The 18910-nt window shown below is 41.1% G+C and overlaps 1 protein-coding gene across 1 annotated transcript; it reads right to left on the minus strand.

Annotated features, from left to right (window-relative positions):
- Positions 1-17696: 17696 nt before the first annotated feature.
- Positions 17697-17825, minus strand: LOC132371491 (thymosin beta-10-like). The gene has a single exon (XM_059932753.1). It carries the CDS (start codon positions 17823-17825, stop codon positions 17697-17699), a length of 129 nt encoding a protein of 42 aa, XP_059788736.1.
- Positions 17826-18910: the final 1085 nt, after the last annotated feature.

Here is an 18910-nt window from a genome sequence, read left to right on the forward strand (position 1 = left end):
GGCTCTTCCCAGACCAGGGCTCGAACCCATGTCCCCTGCATTGGCAGGCGGATTCTAACCACTGTACCACCAGGGAAGTCCCTACCTGTTGATTTTTAATCTATTCTGCCCCTAAAGATCTATACCACAGTTTCACTATGACACTTGTGTTACTGTTTCATCCTTCATACACTATCATCTATCAGGATCTCAAGACACTGAACAAGTACCTGGACATGTGCTAGGACCTCAAGATACATAGGATAATTTCATGTGTGTGTGGTGTTCATTTTATTTTATTTTAATTTTTTATTGAATATTTGATTTACAATATTATATTAGTTTCAGGTGTACAACAGTGATTCAAAATTTTTATAGATTATACTCCATTTATAGCTATAAAATGTTGGCTACATTCCCTGTACTGTACATTTCACCCTTGTATCATATTTATTTTCTACCTAGTATTATAATTTGTACCTCTTAATTCCCTAAGATAAATGGTATACTTTCTATGATTCTTTGTCACTGCCTCCATCCCATCTCATATCACAAGGAATTATTTTGACACTCTACTCATAAATAAGGCCCAGCTCATTTGTGAGAAAATAAGCTGTAATGTTTAGTGTGTCTTGGCATGCTTTCCTTACTTCAGGTAGGTTTATTTCCCTCTTTCTCTTATCATTTAAATATGTGTGGTCTATTTTTATTTATCCTAACGTTAGCTTTTATTCTATCTATATTTCGGTTACATTTTCCAGGACTTCTTTTCCTGGAATGCTTCTGATGATCTCATTTCTCTTAAATCCAAACTTACTCTTTATGATTGGGTGGAAGCATCTATGACTTCGTCTACCCATTTGCCAGCATTTGGTACCCATTATCTCACTCTAGGTTGCTTTTCTGGGCCACGTGCGAGCCCTCAGATGCACTTCCTGCCCTCCCTGGGTTCTGCTCTGCATCATGGGAGTGGGTGGACCCCTGCAGGCTGAGCTTCTCAGGCTCCTGTGTTAGCGCGTTTCCTGATGGATTTGTCCAGTGGGAGGTGGAACTGGGAGACTAGAGTTGGAAGGAGAGGGAAGCTCATTGCCCCCTGTGGCTATGTCTCTCCTCAGTGGTCCCACTGCTGCAACAGGTCCATCGAGGTCCTGCTTCTGTTAGGTGACCCTAGCCTGTAGCTTGATAATGCTACCTCTCACCTAGGTCCCGTCAACCTTAAGGAGCTGGAGGGGCTCCTTGATGGTGCTGAGCTCTGGGGAGCCCCTGCTGTAAATACTCAGAGGGGTTTCTCTTTTCCAGGTTAGACCCCAACTAATATAAGGATAAATTCTCAGAAGTAGAATTGTTGGGTCAAAATCTGTACGATCTTTAAACTGAAGTTTAAAGACATTTCTTCCTGCTGTCCTTCTCTCCCGTAAGCCCTTTCCTCCACCTGTAGTTCTTTGTACACAGTCAGGGCCTTGCTCCTTCTGCCACCCCATCTTTTTACATGTCTCAGCCTTTGGGCACTGGGCTAGCCCTTTGGTTACATTACACTCTTAAAAAATGATACACAAAACGAAGAGGTAAGGGGGAAAGCCACTACTTCCTGGTAATAATTGATATGTGTGCTTTCAGAACATGCCCAGGCAAGTGGAAAGAATTAAGCAATTATCTGGGTAGTTCAAGCAAACATTGACTCTCCTTTGTCCATTATGAGTGAGTGGTGGAAAGGAGGGAGAACTGGAATTAATTATTAACATCTTCAAAATTGCTGGAATTAGGCAGAGAGTTACTGAACTCAACACTTCATTTTCTATCAGGTGTCTGGTGCTCGGCCATTTCAACTGCCAGGTTTTTAATTTCGGTAGGAGTCAGTCAAGGAGCAAAGTGGCCTTTGTCATTTGTGGGACTGAACCACTTGGTGACCTTGACCGCACACAGCTGGTAGGAACACTCCAGGCCCTGCCTCCCTGGGCAGTGGCCATGGCTTGCTGTAAATCAGTCTCTGCATCTTCTCATTGCCTCAGGCTTGGCTCTCATTAGAAACCAGGTGATCATCCAAACTTGGGTAAATGTCTGGCTTCCTGTTGTCATTTGCCAAATTAAAACTATCTGTTTTTTTTAAAGGCTGCTGATTTATCTCTAGCTTTCTCTGAATGTGTGGCCCTTAAAGACTCTGCTTATTTAGCAATATAACATAGTCATGAAAAATAATTTTTACAGCAAGCCATTCTTTGAATGCAAAGATAGAGAGGCAGTTGCAGCAGGGAGAACCCTTATCTTGGAGTCAGGAGTTCTGAATTTGAGTCCTGGCCTTGCCACTAATTAGCCAAATAACCCAGATCAGCCATTTAACCCTGGTGAGTTTCTTATTAAAATTAAGTGCTCTGAAGGTGAAGAAGTTAAGATGAAAGAGTTACATATAGGTACATGCTAATATTAGTATTCAGTTTTTCAATTTTATTTTTCCAGTACTGGTTGTGGATTGGTATGACCTCTCCGGCTACTTGCATCCTTTCATCAGCCCATTGGTAAAAGCAACAGATTAAACACACGTGTTGTGGTAACTGGTTAGGAGCCTCATCAACATTGGTATATGTGTTGGGGGCAGAATCTGAAAGCTATAAGCAAAGTGACCCTGTGTTTGATAATGTGGTTTCAAAATGATACACTGGAAGTGTCTAGGGAGGCTTGGATTAGAATATGTCCCATTTCTCCTGCCTCCTTCCTCAGCTGGTCCTTCCTGATGGTGTTTAGACATCCCAAGTCAGTCTCCAGCAGCTTTCCTCTTGTATAGTTATAGGGACAGGGGACCCTCAGCAAGCCAGACCCTGTCTCAGGCCAACTGGGGACAGGGAACAACCTTACAGAACAGACCCAGAAAGTAGCACTAACCCAAGAACAAAGTAGATGTCATCTGTGATTTAACATGTGGTACCACAGGAACAAAAGCATTTTTACTGTCGCTGAAGCTTTGTTTCCCCAGGCCAGAAGCACTAACTAAGGGAAAACAAATAGAAATGAATTTACCAGCTTTCAGTTCTGTTCTTATAGAGGCTGGGCTGGAGCATGCTGTTCCAGCTTCCTCCCTCCCCTCAGCGTACTGAGCAGCTAGCAGACATCCCTCTTTCCGGCATGCTAATCAGCCAAGCTCCACAGATGTCCTTCAGACATTATTTCCATCCTTAATCCAGTCGGGTTTTTCTGAGTGTTTCTAGAATTGCATCAGGTACTTAGAGACCATGAAAACAGCATGGAAGTCGGAAACAGGTCAGGGTTTAATGGATTGATTAATTAAATGAGTATTTGTTGAGTGCCTTCTATATGTCAAATACAGTTCTGGTCAGTGTGCTGAAAATACAGCAGTGAACAAGGGTTGAACCCAGCCCTCTGGGAGCTTATATTCTGGTGGGGGAATTGGGGGTGGTGGTAGAGAAACAAGTACACAAATAAATATGTAACATAAATCCAGGTAGTGATAAGTTACTAAAACTAATAATAATAATAGCTTCTTTCTACCATGTGAGGAGAGAGGCTGAGGACGAGGGCCAGGTTTCATCAATCTAAGAAAAAAGACGTGAATGAAGCAGGGAGCATTGGAGAGAGGAAGGGAGAAAAAGTAAATTTGTCTAATCCACTTTAAATAAACTAATGTATTGTCAGTGTATAGAACCTATACCGAACTAAAAAACTTGTGCACAGTGAAAGGAATGATGGACAAAATGAAAAGACAACATAGGGAATGGAAAAAATATTTGCAAATCATATATCTGATAAAAGGTTGACATCCAAAATATATAAAGAATTCATATACCTCAATAGCAAAAATATATAGTAATAATAATGATAATCCAGTTAAACATGGACAAAGAAACTGAATAGGCAGTTTTCCAAAGAAGATACACAAATGGCCAACAGGTACATGAAAAGGTGCTCAATATCACTTATCATCAGGGAAATGCAAATTAAAACCACAATGAAATATCACCTTATGCCTGTTAGAATGGCTATTATCAAAAAGACAAGAGATAACAAATGCTGGTGAGGATGTGGAGAAAAGGCAACCCTTGTACACTGTTGGTGAGAATGTAAATTGGTGCAGCCACTATGGATAAGAGTATGGAAGGTCCTCAAAAAGTTAGAAATAGAACTACCTTATGTTCCAGCAATTCCACTTCTGGGTATTTATCTGCAAGAAATGAAATCACTAACTTGAAGAGATATCTGCATCCCACGTTCACTGCAGCATCATTTACAATAGTGAAGACACGGAAACAACCTTAAGTGTCTATTGACAGATGAATGGATAAAGAAAATGGGATATGCATATATATTATATATATATATATTATATAAATATTATTTATATTAAAAAGCCATAAAAAAGAAGGAAATTCTGACATTTGCAAAAACATGGATAGACATGGAAGGCATTATGCTGAGTGAAACAAGTCAGACAGAGAAAGCCAAATACTGTATGATCTCACTTATATGTGGGATCTAAAAAAACCAAACTCATAGAGACAGAGAATACATTGGTGGTTGCCAGAGGCGAGGGTGGAGAAATTGGGTGAAGATAGTCAAAAGATGCAAACCCCCAGTTATAAAGTAAATAAGTACTAGGGATGTAATGTACAACATGGTGACTATAGTTACCACTGCCGTATGGTGTACTTAAAAGTTGCTAAGAGAGTAGATCCTAAAAGTTCTCATCGCAAGGGAAAAAACTGTTTCCTTTTTCTTGGTATCTATATGAGATGATGGCTGTTAACTAAACTTGTTGTGATCATCATTTCACAATATATTTACATATAAGTAAGTCAAGTCATTATGCTGTACACCTTAACCTTATACAGCGCTATATGTCAGTTATATTTCAGTAAAACTGAAAAAAAAAAGCAGAGAAAGAGGTTAGAGAGTGCCTATTTTATTTTATTTTGTAAATTTTTTTATTTTAAAATTAATTTTATTTATTTATTTATTTTTGGCTGAGTTGGATCTTCGTTGCTGCGTGCGGGCTTTCTCTAGTTGCAGTGAGCGGGGGCTACTCTCCGTTGCGGTGCACGGGCTTCTCACTGCAGTGGCTTCTCTTGTTGCGGAGCACAGGCTCTAGGCATGCGGGCTTCAGTAGTTGTGGTGCGTGTGCTCAGTAGTTGTGGCTCGTGGGCTCTAGAGTGCAGGCTCAGTAGTTGTGGTGCACGGGCTTAGTTGCTCTGCAGCACGTGGGATCTTCCCGGACCAGGGATAGAACCTGTGTCCCCTGCAATGGCAGGTGGATTCTTAACCATGGCGCCACCAGGGAAGCCCCGAGAGTGCCTATTTTAGATGAGGTTGTCAGGGTAGGTATCTCTGAGTGACATTTGAATTGAGACCTGGATGAGACAAGGGAGTGGCCTTTGAGCCTGTTCTGAGCAGGGCAAACAGAGCCCACTAAGATGGGGGTGAGACTGGTGTGTTTGTGGAATAGCAATGTGGCCATTGTGACTGAGCAGAGTGTGAGGAAAAGAGCACAAGGAGACAGGCTTGTACCCCAACTCCTACCACTAAGAAGCCACAGAAATTTTCTCAATTTACTTAATCTCTAGGAACCACAGATTCCTTGCACTTAGTAAGGTTTTGGGTCACAAGTAATAGTACCCAACTTTGAGCTGAGCTAACTAAAAAAAAGAATTTATAGTAAGTATACAAGAATGTCTCCCAGAAAGCAAGGCCAGGAAAGAATCTGGGCTTCTGCAAAGAAGTAGAACCAGGACCTGGGAATAACAAAACACCACCACCACCTACAAAACAAGACTCTTACTCTGTCGCTCACCTTTATTTCTCTCTTCATGCCGGCTTTCTTCTCTCTGCACGGCCCAGCTTACCTGCTGGTCCTGCACATGGACCTCCCACAGCCCCTGCATTCACTGCTTTAGCCCAAAAGCCAGCCGTCCCATGTCCAGTGCTGCTCCTGCCCCACACCAGCGCTGACACAGGGCTCAGCGCTGCTCCAGGAACAGCCTGCTCTCTGAAAACATGAGACCCTCACCCCATTTCACTGAGGAGGTTATAGGAAGGCCAGAGCAGGGGTTACCCTGCACACCGCCCAGCAGGTTTCTCAGATCCCCCCTCTGCTCCCAAAACTTCCCCGCAGCCCGCTAATCAAGGGTTCTTCTCTTCCGCCTCACCCCAAACCCATTATCCAGTTTGCTCTGGAGTCTCCCCTTCCCCACCCCATCCCAGCCCTAACAGAATCCTCCATCTCTCAGCCTTTTTCTAAGCAGGAGCATTAACTTTCTCACAGTTTCCACAGCTAAATGTGAATTTTCTTTTTTTAAAAATTAATTAATTTATTTATTTATTTTTGGCTGCATTGGGTCTTCATTGCTGCATGCGGGCTTTCTCTAGTTGCGGCGAGCAGAGGCTACTCTTCATTGTGGTGCACAGGCTTCTCACTGCGGTGGCTTCTCTTGTTGCAGAGCACAGGCTCTAGGCGCACGGGCTTCAGTAGTTGTGGCACGCAGGGCTCAGTAGTTGTGGCTCGCAGGCTCTAGAGCGCAGGCTCAGTAGTCATGGCGCATGGGCTTAGTTGCTCCGCAGCATGTGGGATCTTCCCAGACCAGGGCTCGAGCCCATGTCCCCTGCACTGGCAGGAGGATTCCTAACCACTGTGCCACGAGGGGAGCCCTGAATGTGAATTTTCATACCACTCATCCCAAAGATTCTCCAGACACTAGGATCCACTCTCAGAGTGCATGAATTGTTTGACCAGTTACAGCTCCAGCCACCGCTCTCTCTGAGTCCTGATTCCAAACTTCTGTGAGAGAATATCTGATTGGCCTGCCTCATGCCATATACTCACACCTCTGGCCCAATCAGTGGCAGCCAGAGAAGAAGTTACCTTTGTGGATGGGGGAATTCGACGGGACAATTCCTAGAGAACGCAGCGCTCCTTAGGAGAGGGACGGATATACCAAAAGCGCCCATTACATTCCTCGCGTGTGAAATGGAGACAATAATACATCCCTTTCAGGGTACTGTGCTAGCTAAACAACATAACATGCCCCTAAACAAAAGGGGCATCCCACAGTAGCTTGTGCTCAGTGTATGTGACTTTCTTCCTCTTCTCAAGAAACAAACCAACAAACTGCAAAACACTTCTCTCTTGATTTTCCAAAATAATCCCAGCTTCACTATGCTTCCCAGTTCTGGATCGTTAGATATCAATTGTCCACCTGAAAAATATAGTCACGGTAGGTATATTTAACAAATATAAAACTTTATTAAGCAAAAATATTTAGATCTTGTCCCATCCCTCATGTCTTCCTCCCTCCTGCTAGGTCACTTTTGGTGTTGTCTGGTGGGATCATTCCCTTCCACCTCTGCCTCTACTCCAGGGTCTAGAACTATGGATTGGAGGTAATCTGTTGGGAAGAACAAAGAAGCAAGGATGGGAACTGGCTTTTAAAAGGGAGAGACTAGAGTGAGCTATAGGGAGAGAGGTTTTCGGGCAGATTTTTGAGAAGGGTAGGGAATGCAGAGGACTAGGAAAAGAGCATTGGAGAAATGTTAACATAGGCTATGTGTCGGATCCTCTCTAATGATATATGAGACATGCCAGCAAGATTCTAGTTACTCAGATTCTAATTACTCTCAACTGCTAGAATCAGTCTGCAATTCCCTGATGAGACAGAGCCAGGTGGGTGCCTGCGTTTTATTTTGTCTACATATAGATAAAAGAAACCTTTTCTCCAGGAAGTTACCCTATTTGAGGGATGTAAGGCTTAAATACTTAAACTAAGGAGGCATGAAATGATTGCATCATAAGACAGTATACAGAAATGTATGGAGCTGAGTGTAATCAAAGATTTAAGCTATATCTAGGGTGATAGAGGCAATTATGAGTCAAAAAATATCCAACCTACTGCCATTTCCTGGGCATGAAGGATATTTACAAAAATTAAGAAGAGTCCTTTGACATTTAGACAAATAATCCATTCTGTGTGTGAAAAGCACGTTTCCTCAAGGGAGTTTCTAAATAATAATATTGCTTTTCCACTGTGCAAACAGGAGTCTTTATTGATAAAGTGTTCAGTATAAGAATGCCTTCCAGTTCAGCAATGCACCCTTTCACGAACCATCTTTGATGAAAAATTAAACAGAGACTAAAGACTTCCTGCTTCATAGCTCACAAGCAGACAGGAACATATTCAGGAAACGTGAATCAAATTGAAAATGTGCATCTAAACTCCTTTAAAATAAAATAATATGCACTTTTCAAAATTTTGATTATAAAAGTAATGCGTACTATGGAACACTACGTAGAAAAGAATTAGGTGGGTCTAGATATATTGTCATGCTAACGTATTTATTATTTGGTGTTTTGATTTTTTAAAAAAGCACTTTACAGAGCAGTATGTTAAAGAGACCCAGGGTGACAAAGACAAAAACCTAGGAGGCCTAGGGAGGCCAAGCAGGTGTCAAAATTTTAAGGGCCAGGCAGGTGTATGGCAATAGGTACCAAGCTCTTTATGTTGTAGAAGAGCACGACTTGTGTAACTGTGCAACCTTTTAAATCATTGTGTGGGTCAAACAAGACACTGAACTGGGAGTATCCAGCTCCCCTCAGTCTGTTTGTAAGCAATAATTTTTAAAAAACTCTGTATATGTGTATTTCCTTACATATGTATGCATGTTTGTAAATACAGAATAAAATACCTGGAAAGTTACATATATTTATAAACTTTTATTGGTGCTTATCTTTGAGAAACCAAACTTGGGGAAGGCGGATTGGTGAGAGAATATGTTAAAGGATAGTTTTTATGTTTCTCTGATTTCTGTGTTGTTTGACTTTTACAGTGGGGATGTGGTCACATATTAATGAGTAATTATGCTTTATAAAAATTAAAAAGTAATTCATAAGATTGCAAAAAATTTGGAAAAGAATAAATAGATAACAAAAATCACCCGTAATCTCAGATATAACTATTGATCATTGTCTTAGTCTGCTTGGACTGCTATAGCAAAATAGCATAGACTTGTTGTGAACCAGGTTCGTTTGCCCAATGCACAGCAAGCCAAATGCTGAAACGCCGAGGTTTCCAGCCCAGAAAGAGTTTATTCACAAGGCAGCCAAGTGAGGAGACAGGAGAACAAGTCTCAGATCCGCCTCCCTGAAGGCAAGGGGATTGGGATATTTTAGGGATAAGCAGGTGGTCTTAGGCTGGGGAAAGGTGATTGGAGGCAGGTTAAAAGGTGAGGTAATTGATGTTCTGTGCATGTGCATCTGGGTTACAGGCTTCTGCATATTCAGAATGGAGGTGCTTAGCATGATCTGAGAGTGGAGTTTTCCGGCCCTCTGACATCAAAAGGCCATTCACTGGACATCTGCACAGGCCCAGGTTTAATGTCGGTGGTCCCAACCAGCCCCCAGCCAGCCTGCACTGGGCAGGAGCAGACTCCAAGTTCCTGTAAAACCCCTGGGCTGCGTGAAGCTGGTAAGGTATGCAATTAAAGAGAGGAAAAGAAAGAAAGAAAAAAAGAAAATTAAAGCGAACTTAATGAGGCAGTTTATAAGCAAAGGGGCTTTAACAAGCTGTTCCTTTATCTTTTATTCTATAAGACAAGTTTAAGAATTTCTATTAGTTATCAGCTTCTGTTAACTCTGTGGGGCATGGTTTCAGACTGGGTTGCTTCAACACCAAACATTTATTTTACATAGTCCTGGAGGCTAGGAAATCCTAGATCAGTGTGCCAGCATGGTCCAGTTCTGGTGAGGTGTCCTTCGTGGCTTGACGATGGCCACCTTCTTACTGTATCCTCACGTGGTAGAGAGAGAGAGAGCTCTCATATCTCTTCCTCTTCTTCTTTTTTTTTAAAAATTAATTAATTTATTTTTTGGCTGTGTTGGGTCTTCGTTTCTGTGTGAGGGCTTTCTCTAGTTGCGGCGAGCAGGGGCCACTCTTCATCGTGGTGCGCGGTCCTCTCACTGTCGCGGCCTCTCTTGTTGCGGAGCACAGGCTCCAGACGCGCAGGATCAGTAGTTGTGGCTCACGGGCCCAGTTGCTCCGCAGCATGTGGGATCTTCCCAGACCAGGGCTCGAACCTACGTCCCCTGCATTGGCAGGCAGATTCTCAACCACTGCACCACCAGGGAAGCCCTCTTCCTCTTCTTCTAAGGGCACTAATCTCATGATGAGAGTCATCCCCCCCATCCCCACTATGACCTCTTCTGAACCTAATTACCTCCCAAAGGCCATCTCCAAATACCATCAAACTGGGGTTTAGGCCTTTGATATGAATTGTAGTGGGAGGGGAGGGTAAAAGGTGAGTGGGCACAAACATTCAGCCCATGCAGTCATATTTTGGCATATTTCCTTTCAGTCTTTTCTTTTTTTCTAAACATATTTAAAATAGTTGTGATTGTATTATATGTACATAGTTTTACACATAGTTTTGTGTACTGTCATAATTTTCCTTGTCATTTTCTGGAGTGAATTATTACCTTAAGATAGATTCGTGCAGGTGGAATTAATGGATCAAAGAGCATGGACTTTTAAATATTTTTATGCATGTTGCTAATTTGCTTTCCAGGAAGGTTGGTTGGATCAATTTACAGTTCTGCCAACAGTATATGAAAGCATCTGTTTTACTGTACTCTTGCCAACACTGAGAATTACCAATTTAGAAATCATTAAAAAATGTCATCTGATTATTATTTTTAAGCTTTTTATTGAAGGATAAAGATACAGGAAAGTATCTGATTATCCCAAAGCAAACACACCTGAGTCGGCATTCATAACAAGAAAGAGAACAAATTCGCCATCCTCAGGATCCCCCTCATGCTCCTTCCCGTCATTATTACCACAAGAATAACTGTCATTCTGACTTCTAAGAGCAATAAACTAGCCCTGTTCGATTTTCTCATTTTGGTGTATTGTTCCATTTTATAAATACAGTATATCACATTGTACTTGTTCATTGTGCTGTTAATGGGCATTTGGTTAGTTTTCAGTTGTAGATTATAAGCATTTCTGTACATTTCTTTTGGTGACAATGTTTATGCATTTTTGTTGGCATGCACCTTAGAAGCGGAATTGCTGGGTGGTAGGCTATGCCCGTATTCAGCTTCAATACTGCCAGACAGTAATTTCCAAAATGGTTATATCAATTTAGATACCTACCAGGAGTGTCTAAGAGTTTCAGTTTCTCCAAATTTGGGTTAACACTTGATAATGTCAGTCTTTTTCACTTTAGCGAGTTGGCTGGGCTGTGTATTGATATATCATTGTTGACGCCATTTGCATTCCTTGGTGATTAACGAGCTTGAACAATTTTTCAAATGTTTACTGGCCATTTGGAGATATCCTCTTTTGTAAGTAAACTGTTCGAGTATTTCGCCCATTTTCACATTAAGTTGTCTGTCTCTTATTGAGTTGTATAAGAAATTTTTATATTCTAGATCTTAATCTTTTGTCAGTTATCAAATTTTTTCTTCTGCTCTTTGGGTTGCCTTCTTACTCTTTAGCTGTGTTTTGATGAACAAAAGATACATTTTTAACAGACTCCAGTTTATCCATTATTTCCCTTTATGGTTAATGCTTATTGTGTCCTTTTAAAGAAAATTTGTCTACACCAAGGTCCTGAACATAATCTCCTCTTGTGAAATTTGCATTCTTTAATGCTCAGTGAGATTGAATTTTCTTCTATTTAAGAAAAATTTCTTTTGGTGCTTGCAACTTAATTGCCAGTCTTTATCTTTTACACATTGTTTTATAAACATATTGGTGTTTTTCTTATTGTTTTCTATAAAATATTTATATATTAAGAAAAAATTTTCATTTTTGGTTCTAGATATTTTCATAACTTTGTTAGCCTTGTAATTACTTTTAATAGATTTTAAGATGGTAGAATCATGTATTCTTTTGTAATTTTTCCCATTTATTTTAAGTGTAAAAAGTCTTTTTAATCTGTTAGGAAAAATATATCTTCTAATTTTTGTGGTGCTTTGTTGTTATTTTGTTTTGTTTTGTTTTTCTACATTTAGCCCTTTGATTCACATAGGGTTTATTTGGATAATATTGTGAGGTGAGAATCTAAATAGATTTATTTCCCCCTGATACCTAAGTTAATTTTCCTTTTTTTTTTTTTTTTTTTAAATTTATTTATTTATTTATTTATTTTTAGCTGTGTTGGGTCTTCGTTTCTGTGCGAGGGCTTTCTCCAGTTGCGGCAAGCGGGTGCCATTCTTCATCGCGGTGCGCGGGCCTCTCACTATCGCGGCCTCTCTTGTTGCGGAGCACGGGCTCCAGACGCGCAGGCTCAGTAGTTGTGGCTCACGGGCCTAGTCGCTCCGTGGCATGTGGGATCTTCCCAGACCAGGGCTCGAACCCGTGTCCCCTGACATTGGCAGGCAGATTCTCAACCACTGCGCCACCAGGGAAGCCCTAATTTTCCTTTTATTAACTGAATGATTCTTCTCTTTCTAGTTGACTTATAATGCTTCTTTTAATAAATTATGTTAGTTTATATACTTTAATTTGCTTTTTTAGTTACTCTGAGCCATTTATTTGTATGTCAGTTCTAGTGCTGTGATATTCATTTTAAGTGTGTGTGTATGTGTGTCTGTGTGTGTGTATGTTTGGTTTGGTTTGGTTTGGTTTAGTTTGGTTTGGTTAGAAATGCTTCTCATTTTTCATCTTTTTCAAACATTATTTTGACTATACTTGTCTGTTTACTCTTCTGGATAAATTTTAGAATCTTTTTCTTTCTTTCTTTTTTTTTGAATTCCAAGGAAGTCCTTTGAGATTCTAGATTAGAATACTTTAAACCTGTAAGTTAGGAGCTTCCCTGGTGGTGCAGTGGTTAAGAATCCACCTGCCAATGCAGGGGACACGGGTTCGAGCCCTGATCGGGGAAGATCCCACATGCTGCGGAGCAACTAAGCCCGTGTGCCACAACTACTGAGCCTGCACTCTAGAGCCTGCGCGCCTAGAGACCGTGCTCTGCAACAAGAGAAACCACCACAATGAGAAGCCTGCACACAGCAACAAAGAGTAGCCCTTGCTCACCGCAACTAGAGAAAGCCCGTGCAGCAATGAAGACCTAACCCAACCAAAAATAAATAAAAAGAAAAAAAAACTTCATTTAAAAAAAAGAAGAGTTCTTCACAAGTTAACTTGTAGGTTTTTTTTTAATTTTATAAATTTGTTTATTTTATTTATGTTGATTATTGGCTGTGTTGGGTCTTTGTTGCTGTGTGCGGGCTTTCTCTAGTTGAGGCGTGCGGGGGCCACTCTTCGTTGTGGTGCGCAGGCTTCTCATTGTAGTGGCTTCTCTTGTTGTGGCGCACAGGCTTAGTTGCTCTGGGGCATGTGGGATCTTCCCCGACCAGGGCTCGAACCCATATCCCCTGCATTAGCAGGCAGATTCTTAGCCACTGCGCCATCAGGGAAGTCCCAAGAACTCTTTCTTTTTCCTTCAATGTTTAGTCTTTGATACCAGAATGTATTTTTGTACCTCTTTATGATTTATTCAAAGCTTACTCTACCTGAAGACACATACATATTATATATATGTTATATACAGTTATATACTATAGTTATATATTATATATAGCTACATATATAGTTATATATTATATTTATCTCTATATCTTATATATTATCTAGATACTATACCTATATAAAATAGACTCCACTATAATGAAAATTTGGATATTATTTGATTGATTATTGGCTCCTGACCCATCCTATTGTCAGATGCCAGCAAACTGATAGTTTACGTTAAGGAGAGGACTCAGGATGGGGAGCTGGCCACATCAGAAAGACCAACTCTATGATTAGAGGGCTGGGGTTTTGTGCCCTGACAGCCCTGATTTCAAGCCCATCTTTGCTTCTTACTGGGCAAGCTTGGGCTTGTTCACTGATAATAAATTTCCTTATCTTCAAAATGGGAGTCATGGCCGAAACGGCAGGGTCCTAGCAGGAAACCAATGACACACTTAAAATGGATACTTTGAAAAGAGTTTAGTAAAATTTAATAAAGGGACAATTTACAAAGCTGTGGACAAATTATAAGGAAGTCACAGCGATAGTGCATTGTCTCAAGGCCAGAAACAGTGAGGGTCATTTCCACCCCAAGACCTGAAGACAGGAGGGACAGGGTCAGTTGCCAGAACTTAGAAGTGAGTAACATCAAAGGGCCAACCCAACAGGAGCAGCACCTTTTGTGGACCCTGATGTGACTGTGCAGGTGGGAAGCTGGGGGAACAAGTAACCTGGGCTTACGTACCTCCTCCCTCTCACCGTCTGCAGCGCCTTCCCCGTTGATGCACCCAACTTGAATCCCGAGGGCAAGAAAGCCCTTTTAAAGAGGTCCAGTGGTTCTGGGATTTGGGCCTGCATCAGAATCACCTGCAGGTCTTGTTGAAGTGCAGACTTCTGATTCAGTGGTGGTGGAGGGGGCTTGGATTTTGCATTTCAAACACTTTCCCGGGTGATGCTGATCCAGCTGGTCTGGGGACCACACGTGGAGAACCACTGATGTAGCCCTGGGCACAAAGGAAGGTGGAGAATGGTGGGCAGTGGCTCTGAAAAGGCAAGCGGAAGATATCTGGCCCAGTTTTCTTAGTTGTTAGAGAATTCAATGGATGTATGTTTAAGTGCTCGTCGTGCTGGAGGTTAGCAGTAAATGTCCCCTTTCCTTGACTTCAGGCCTCAGAGTGCTCTTTGACTCCTCTTGACCGTTATGGCTTCTACCAACTGCTCTGTTCAGATCTCCAAAACCTGCAAGAGGGCTCCCCAGAATCCTAACTCTGAACTTGGTCTCACCATCTGTTTTCTGCAGCTTCTCTCAAACTCAGAGGACTCCTGTGCCAGCCTCAAGTCACCCAGATTCCGACCCTGGGACATCTTCCCTGCAAAGGTGTCGCTTTGAGCCTGAGGTGCTGACGCTCTCTTTGGTTCTTGAGCTTTTATTTATTTATTTATTTTTCAGGATTTATGACCCAAATACTTCAGTTTTTCTTTTGAAAAAAGTAACTCTCAATATGGATGTTTTCTTTTCTTTTTTTTTTTTTTTAATTCCAAATGGCTAAACAAATACCTACTATATGACTTCTTTGGGGATGTACAAAAAATTTTTGCATTTCAATGGAAAACATGCAGTGTCTACAGCATACCCTTTCAAGTTATCAGATTCTGGCCCTATTCATTGTCTTTGAGTTGTTTTGCCATGCTTTCTAAATTGTAGGTAACTGATATGTAAATTTCATCTTGTCAGGTGGTGATTTTAGTTGACTTCCTTCCCTCTGTGGAAAAACTAGTTTTGTCTCTGCAATTATGTGAGATAATAAATGTTTCTTATTGTATAAATTGGGTTTTCCATTACTTGCAGGGAAGACCCTCCTGACTGACAGATCCCTTATAAATTGGGGTTAGTAATACTTCCTGCCTGCCCCACAGTATTGCCCTGTGAAAGCACGTTAAAAGGTGTTTGAGGATACATGTTCTAAAGGATGACGTAGAGTATATGGGAGGTATGATGCATAGGCCCTTAAGTGGCTGGAGGCTTTATAGCCTCTTCTTTGAGTCCAAGAATTAGTTCACATACACTCCCTCTAGGCTTTAGCATAGCTGCAGTTTTTGCTCTTGGTACTGTTACTGAACCACGTCAGTTTGCCTGACACACAGCAAGCCAAACGTTGAGACACCAAAGTTTCCAGCCCAGAAAGAGTTTATTCACAAGGCAGCCAAGTGAGGAGACAGGAGAACAAGTCTCAGATCCGCCTCCCTGAAGGCAAGGGGATTGGGATATTTTAGGGATAAGCAGGTGGTCTTAGGCTGGGGAAAGGTGATTGGAGGCAGGTTAAAAGGTGAGGTAATTGATGTTCTGTGCATGTGCATCTGGGTTACAGGCTTCTGCATATTCAGAATGGAGGTGCTTAGCATGATCTGAGAGTGGAGTTTTCTGGCCCTCTGACATCAAGAGGCCATTCACTGGACATCTGCACAGGCCCAGGTTTAGGGTCGGTGGTCCCAACCAGCCCCCAGCCAGCCTGCACTGGGCAGGAGCAGACTCCAAGTTCCTGTAAAACCCCTGGGCTGCGTGAAGCTGGGAAGGTATGCAATTAAAGAGAGGAAAAGAAAGAAAGAAAAAAAAAAACTAAAGCGAACTTAATAATGAGGCAGTTTATAAGCAAAGGGGCTTTAAAAAGCTGTTCCTTTATCTGTTATTCTGTAAGACAAGTTCAAGCATTTCTATTAGTTATCAGCTTCTGTTAACTATGGGGCATGGTTTCAATGCTAAGCTGCAAAACACAGTCCTACTCATGTATTTGCAGTAAACTGGAAAGTGGCTATTGGAATTTAGGGAAAATGGTCAAGTAGAAAGGCCTTTAGTGAATGCAATTTTTAAAACACAGTGATCAATACTACAAGGTTTAATTAACTGTTGTTGAATTTGTAAAGAAAAAAAAATGTTACCTGCCATTCCAGTTCTACAAGGATCAAGCGATCAGCCACTGCATTTGCCCACTGACGGTGCCCTCTGAGGGAAATTCAGGATGGAGAAAAACAGCAAACTTTCTGTGCTTTGGATATACTGGCCCTTAGGTATTTAAGATGAATATCTATGGAAAAATTTCAAGGAACCCCAGATTGTTGCATCTTCCCATACATAGAAAAGCACTAAAATCATTAACTTGAGCTATCTCTGTTCTTTGTGATTAGCAATACTCTTTTGATGCTTGACTACATGTTTTTTCCCAACAAAAGGGTTCATATATCTCCTGGCTCCTCCCTTTACCTCTTGGAGTTCCTCTGAGCTATCTGAGAGGCTGTCTCTCAGGCTATAGTCCTCAGTAAAGTCCCCAAATAAAACTTAACTCATAACTTTGACATTGTGTGATTTTCTTTGTCAACACATTTCATTACCAGTATGTCATTTGTCATTACCAGTATATTATTTGTCCCAGTCCTGTAGGTGGTTGAGTTTCTAGCTCATTGTAGTACTGAGGGCTGAATTCCAGCACTTCTGTCATCTCTAAGGGGTGTTAGTTAGTTTGTGCAAACTCTTAGCACATAAACAAGTGATCTTTATTAAATCCTCTTTGATGATTACAGTTACTATAGAACTCCTCTTCACCGACCCCTCCCTCCAAAAAAATTACAAGCACTTGAAAATTAGAGTCTAAATTTTTTTTGTTTGTCTAAGCATGTTCTGGGTACTGGATTTGTGTTAGGCTTTATTAACACTTGGTCTTCAAGCTATAAAACCTTTCACCTCAAGCATCCTCACTCTTCTAGCAGCTTCGATTGAATGGACAGAGAGAAGGAGACATCTTCCTAAAAAACAATCTTCTTCAAGGTTTGAAATCTTGTGAGCAAAGTCATGGTTATAAACTTCAGAAGGGGCCAGGTTTCCGTGAGCTCATCTTTGCTATGGGTTAGAATTTAATGGGTTTTTTGGTTTGTTTTTTTGCTTTTGTTTTTGTTTTGCCATGCCACGAGGTGTGTTTTATTTTCATTAATCATACAAATAATTTTCTATAGTATTCCAGGGCAAACCGGAGAATTTGGCAGTCCAATTGGAGGGTCCCCTCAGAGACCCATGGGCTAGTGGCATCAGCAAGGAGTGCCTGGGTTCACAGTGCAGCTTGTCACTCATGTGCATCTTGCAGGTGGCGCTTCCTCCATGTCACAGCTAGGGTCTCCAAGACGATGGGAGTGGAGGATCCTCCAGGTTCTTAGAAAATTTCACTCCGCTTGCTTCTCCTGCTTGATGGTTTCTTTGGTCAGCAGGGTGTTCTTCTCCTGTGCCTCCGTCTTCTTCAGCTTGGCCTTATTGAAGCTGGTGATTTCCTCCAGGTCCTGCTTATCTGCCATTTTCTTAAAGCAATCCCAGAAGTTCTGCTCCAAGCCCACAGTCCCAGTGCTCCTACCCACGTTGCTGCAGCAAGAGACTAGAATTTAATGTTAAATCATTTTTTAAAAATATATTTTTCTTAACCATATTTGCTTATTTTATTTATTTATTTATTTATTTTTTAATTTTATGGCTGTGTTGGGTCTTCGTTTCTGTGCGAGGGCTTTCTCTAGCTGCGGCAAGTGGGGGCCACTCTTCATAATGTTAAATCATTTTAAAAAGCTGTTGCAGACTTCTTATATCTTCTATTCCTGAGCACAAACAAGCTCTAACCAACCAACCAACATGTCTATGGATCTATCGTGTTTTAGTTTTTTTTTTTTTTTTAGACCTGTTTTTAAAAGGTAAATACGTATTCACTCTTGCTCTGGTTTGGACAATATAGACATGTTTGCTATTAATAAGAGGTTCTCATTTCCTCTTCTGTTGTGTATTTTAAAGCCATCTGTTGTTCTCAATGCTGATCTCACATGAGAATCCGTAACATAATCAAAATATAATGACTCTAAAATTATTAATAATATATTTATTTTTCTTCATACTAAGTCTTTGAAATCCAGCATGTATTTTATACTTAAAGCACACCTCAACTCAGACCAACCACATTTTAAGTGTTCAATAGCTCCGTGTGTCTAGTGTGACCATATCAGACAGCACAGATCTAGACCTAAGACTTCAAATGATTTTAAGAAAATGAAGGCATAGGTGAGCAGTAAAAGCATGCAGAGTCTCATCTTGTCCTCAGGGTTGGGTAGGGAGCAGAATACAGATCCTGACTAAAATGTCAATTAGGCAAGGCAAATACCATGCATAAGTTCTAAACACTGGAGAAAAAAAAGTAGAACCAATCAAATAAAAGGCTAGAAGTGAAAAGAAAATTAAAGAAAATAAACAAGAAATATGGCTGATAGTTTAAAAGATTACAGTTGGTCCAAACTTTGGAATACTGTGCTAAAATTAAAAAGAATAAGGTAGGCAGTGTCTGATGGCCTCCCCCCAATGATCTCTGCTTACTAGTGTTAACGCCCCTGTGTAATGCCTTCTC

Source organism: Balaenoptera ricei, chromosome 9 (genome assembly GCF_028023285.1).
Source record: "Balaenoptera ricei isolate mBalRic1 chromosome 9, mBalRic1.hap2, whole genome shotgun sequence".
NCBI lineage: Eukaryota > Metazoa > Chordata > Mammalia > Artiodactyla > Balaenopteridae > Balaenoptera > Balaenoptera ricei.

Coding starts and splice junctions, on each gene's coding strand:
- LOC132371491 (XM_059932753.1), bottom strand. CDS start 17,825: ATGGCAGATAAGCAGGACCTGGAGGAAATCACCAGCTTCAATAAGGCC.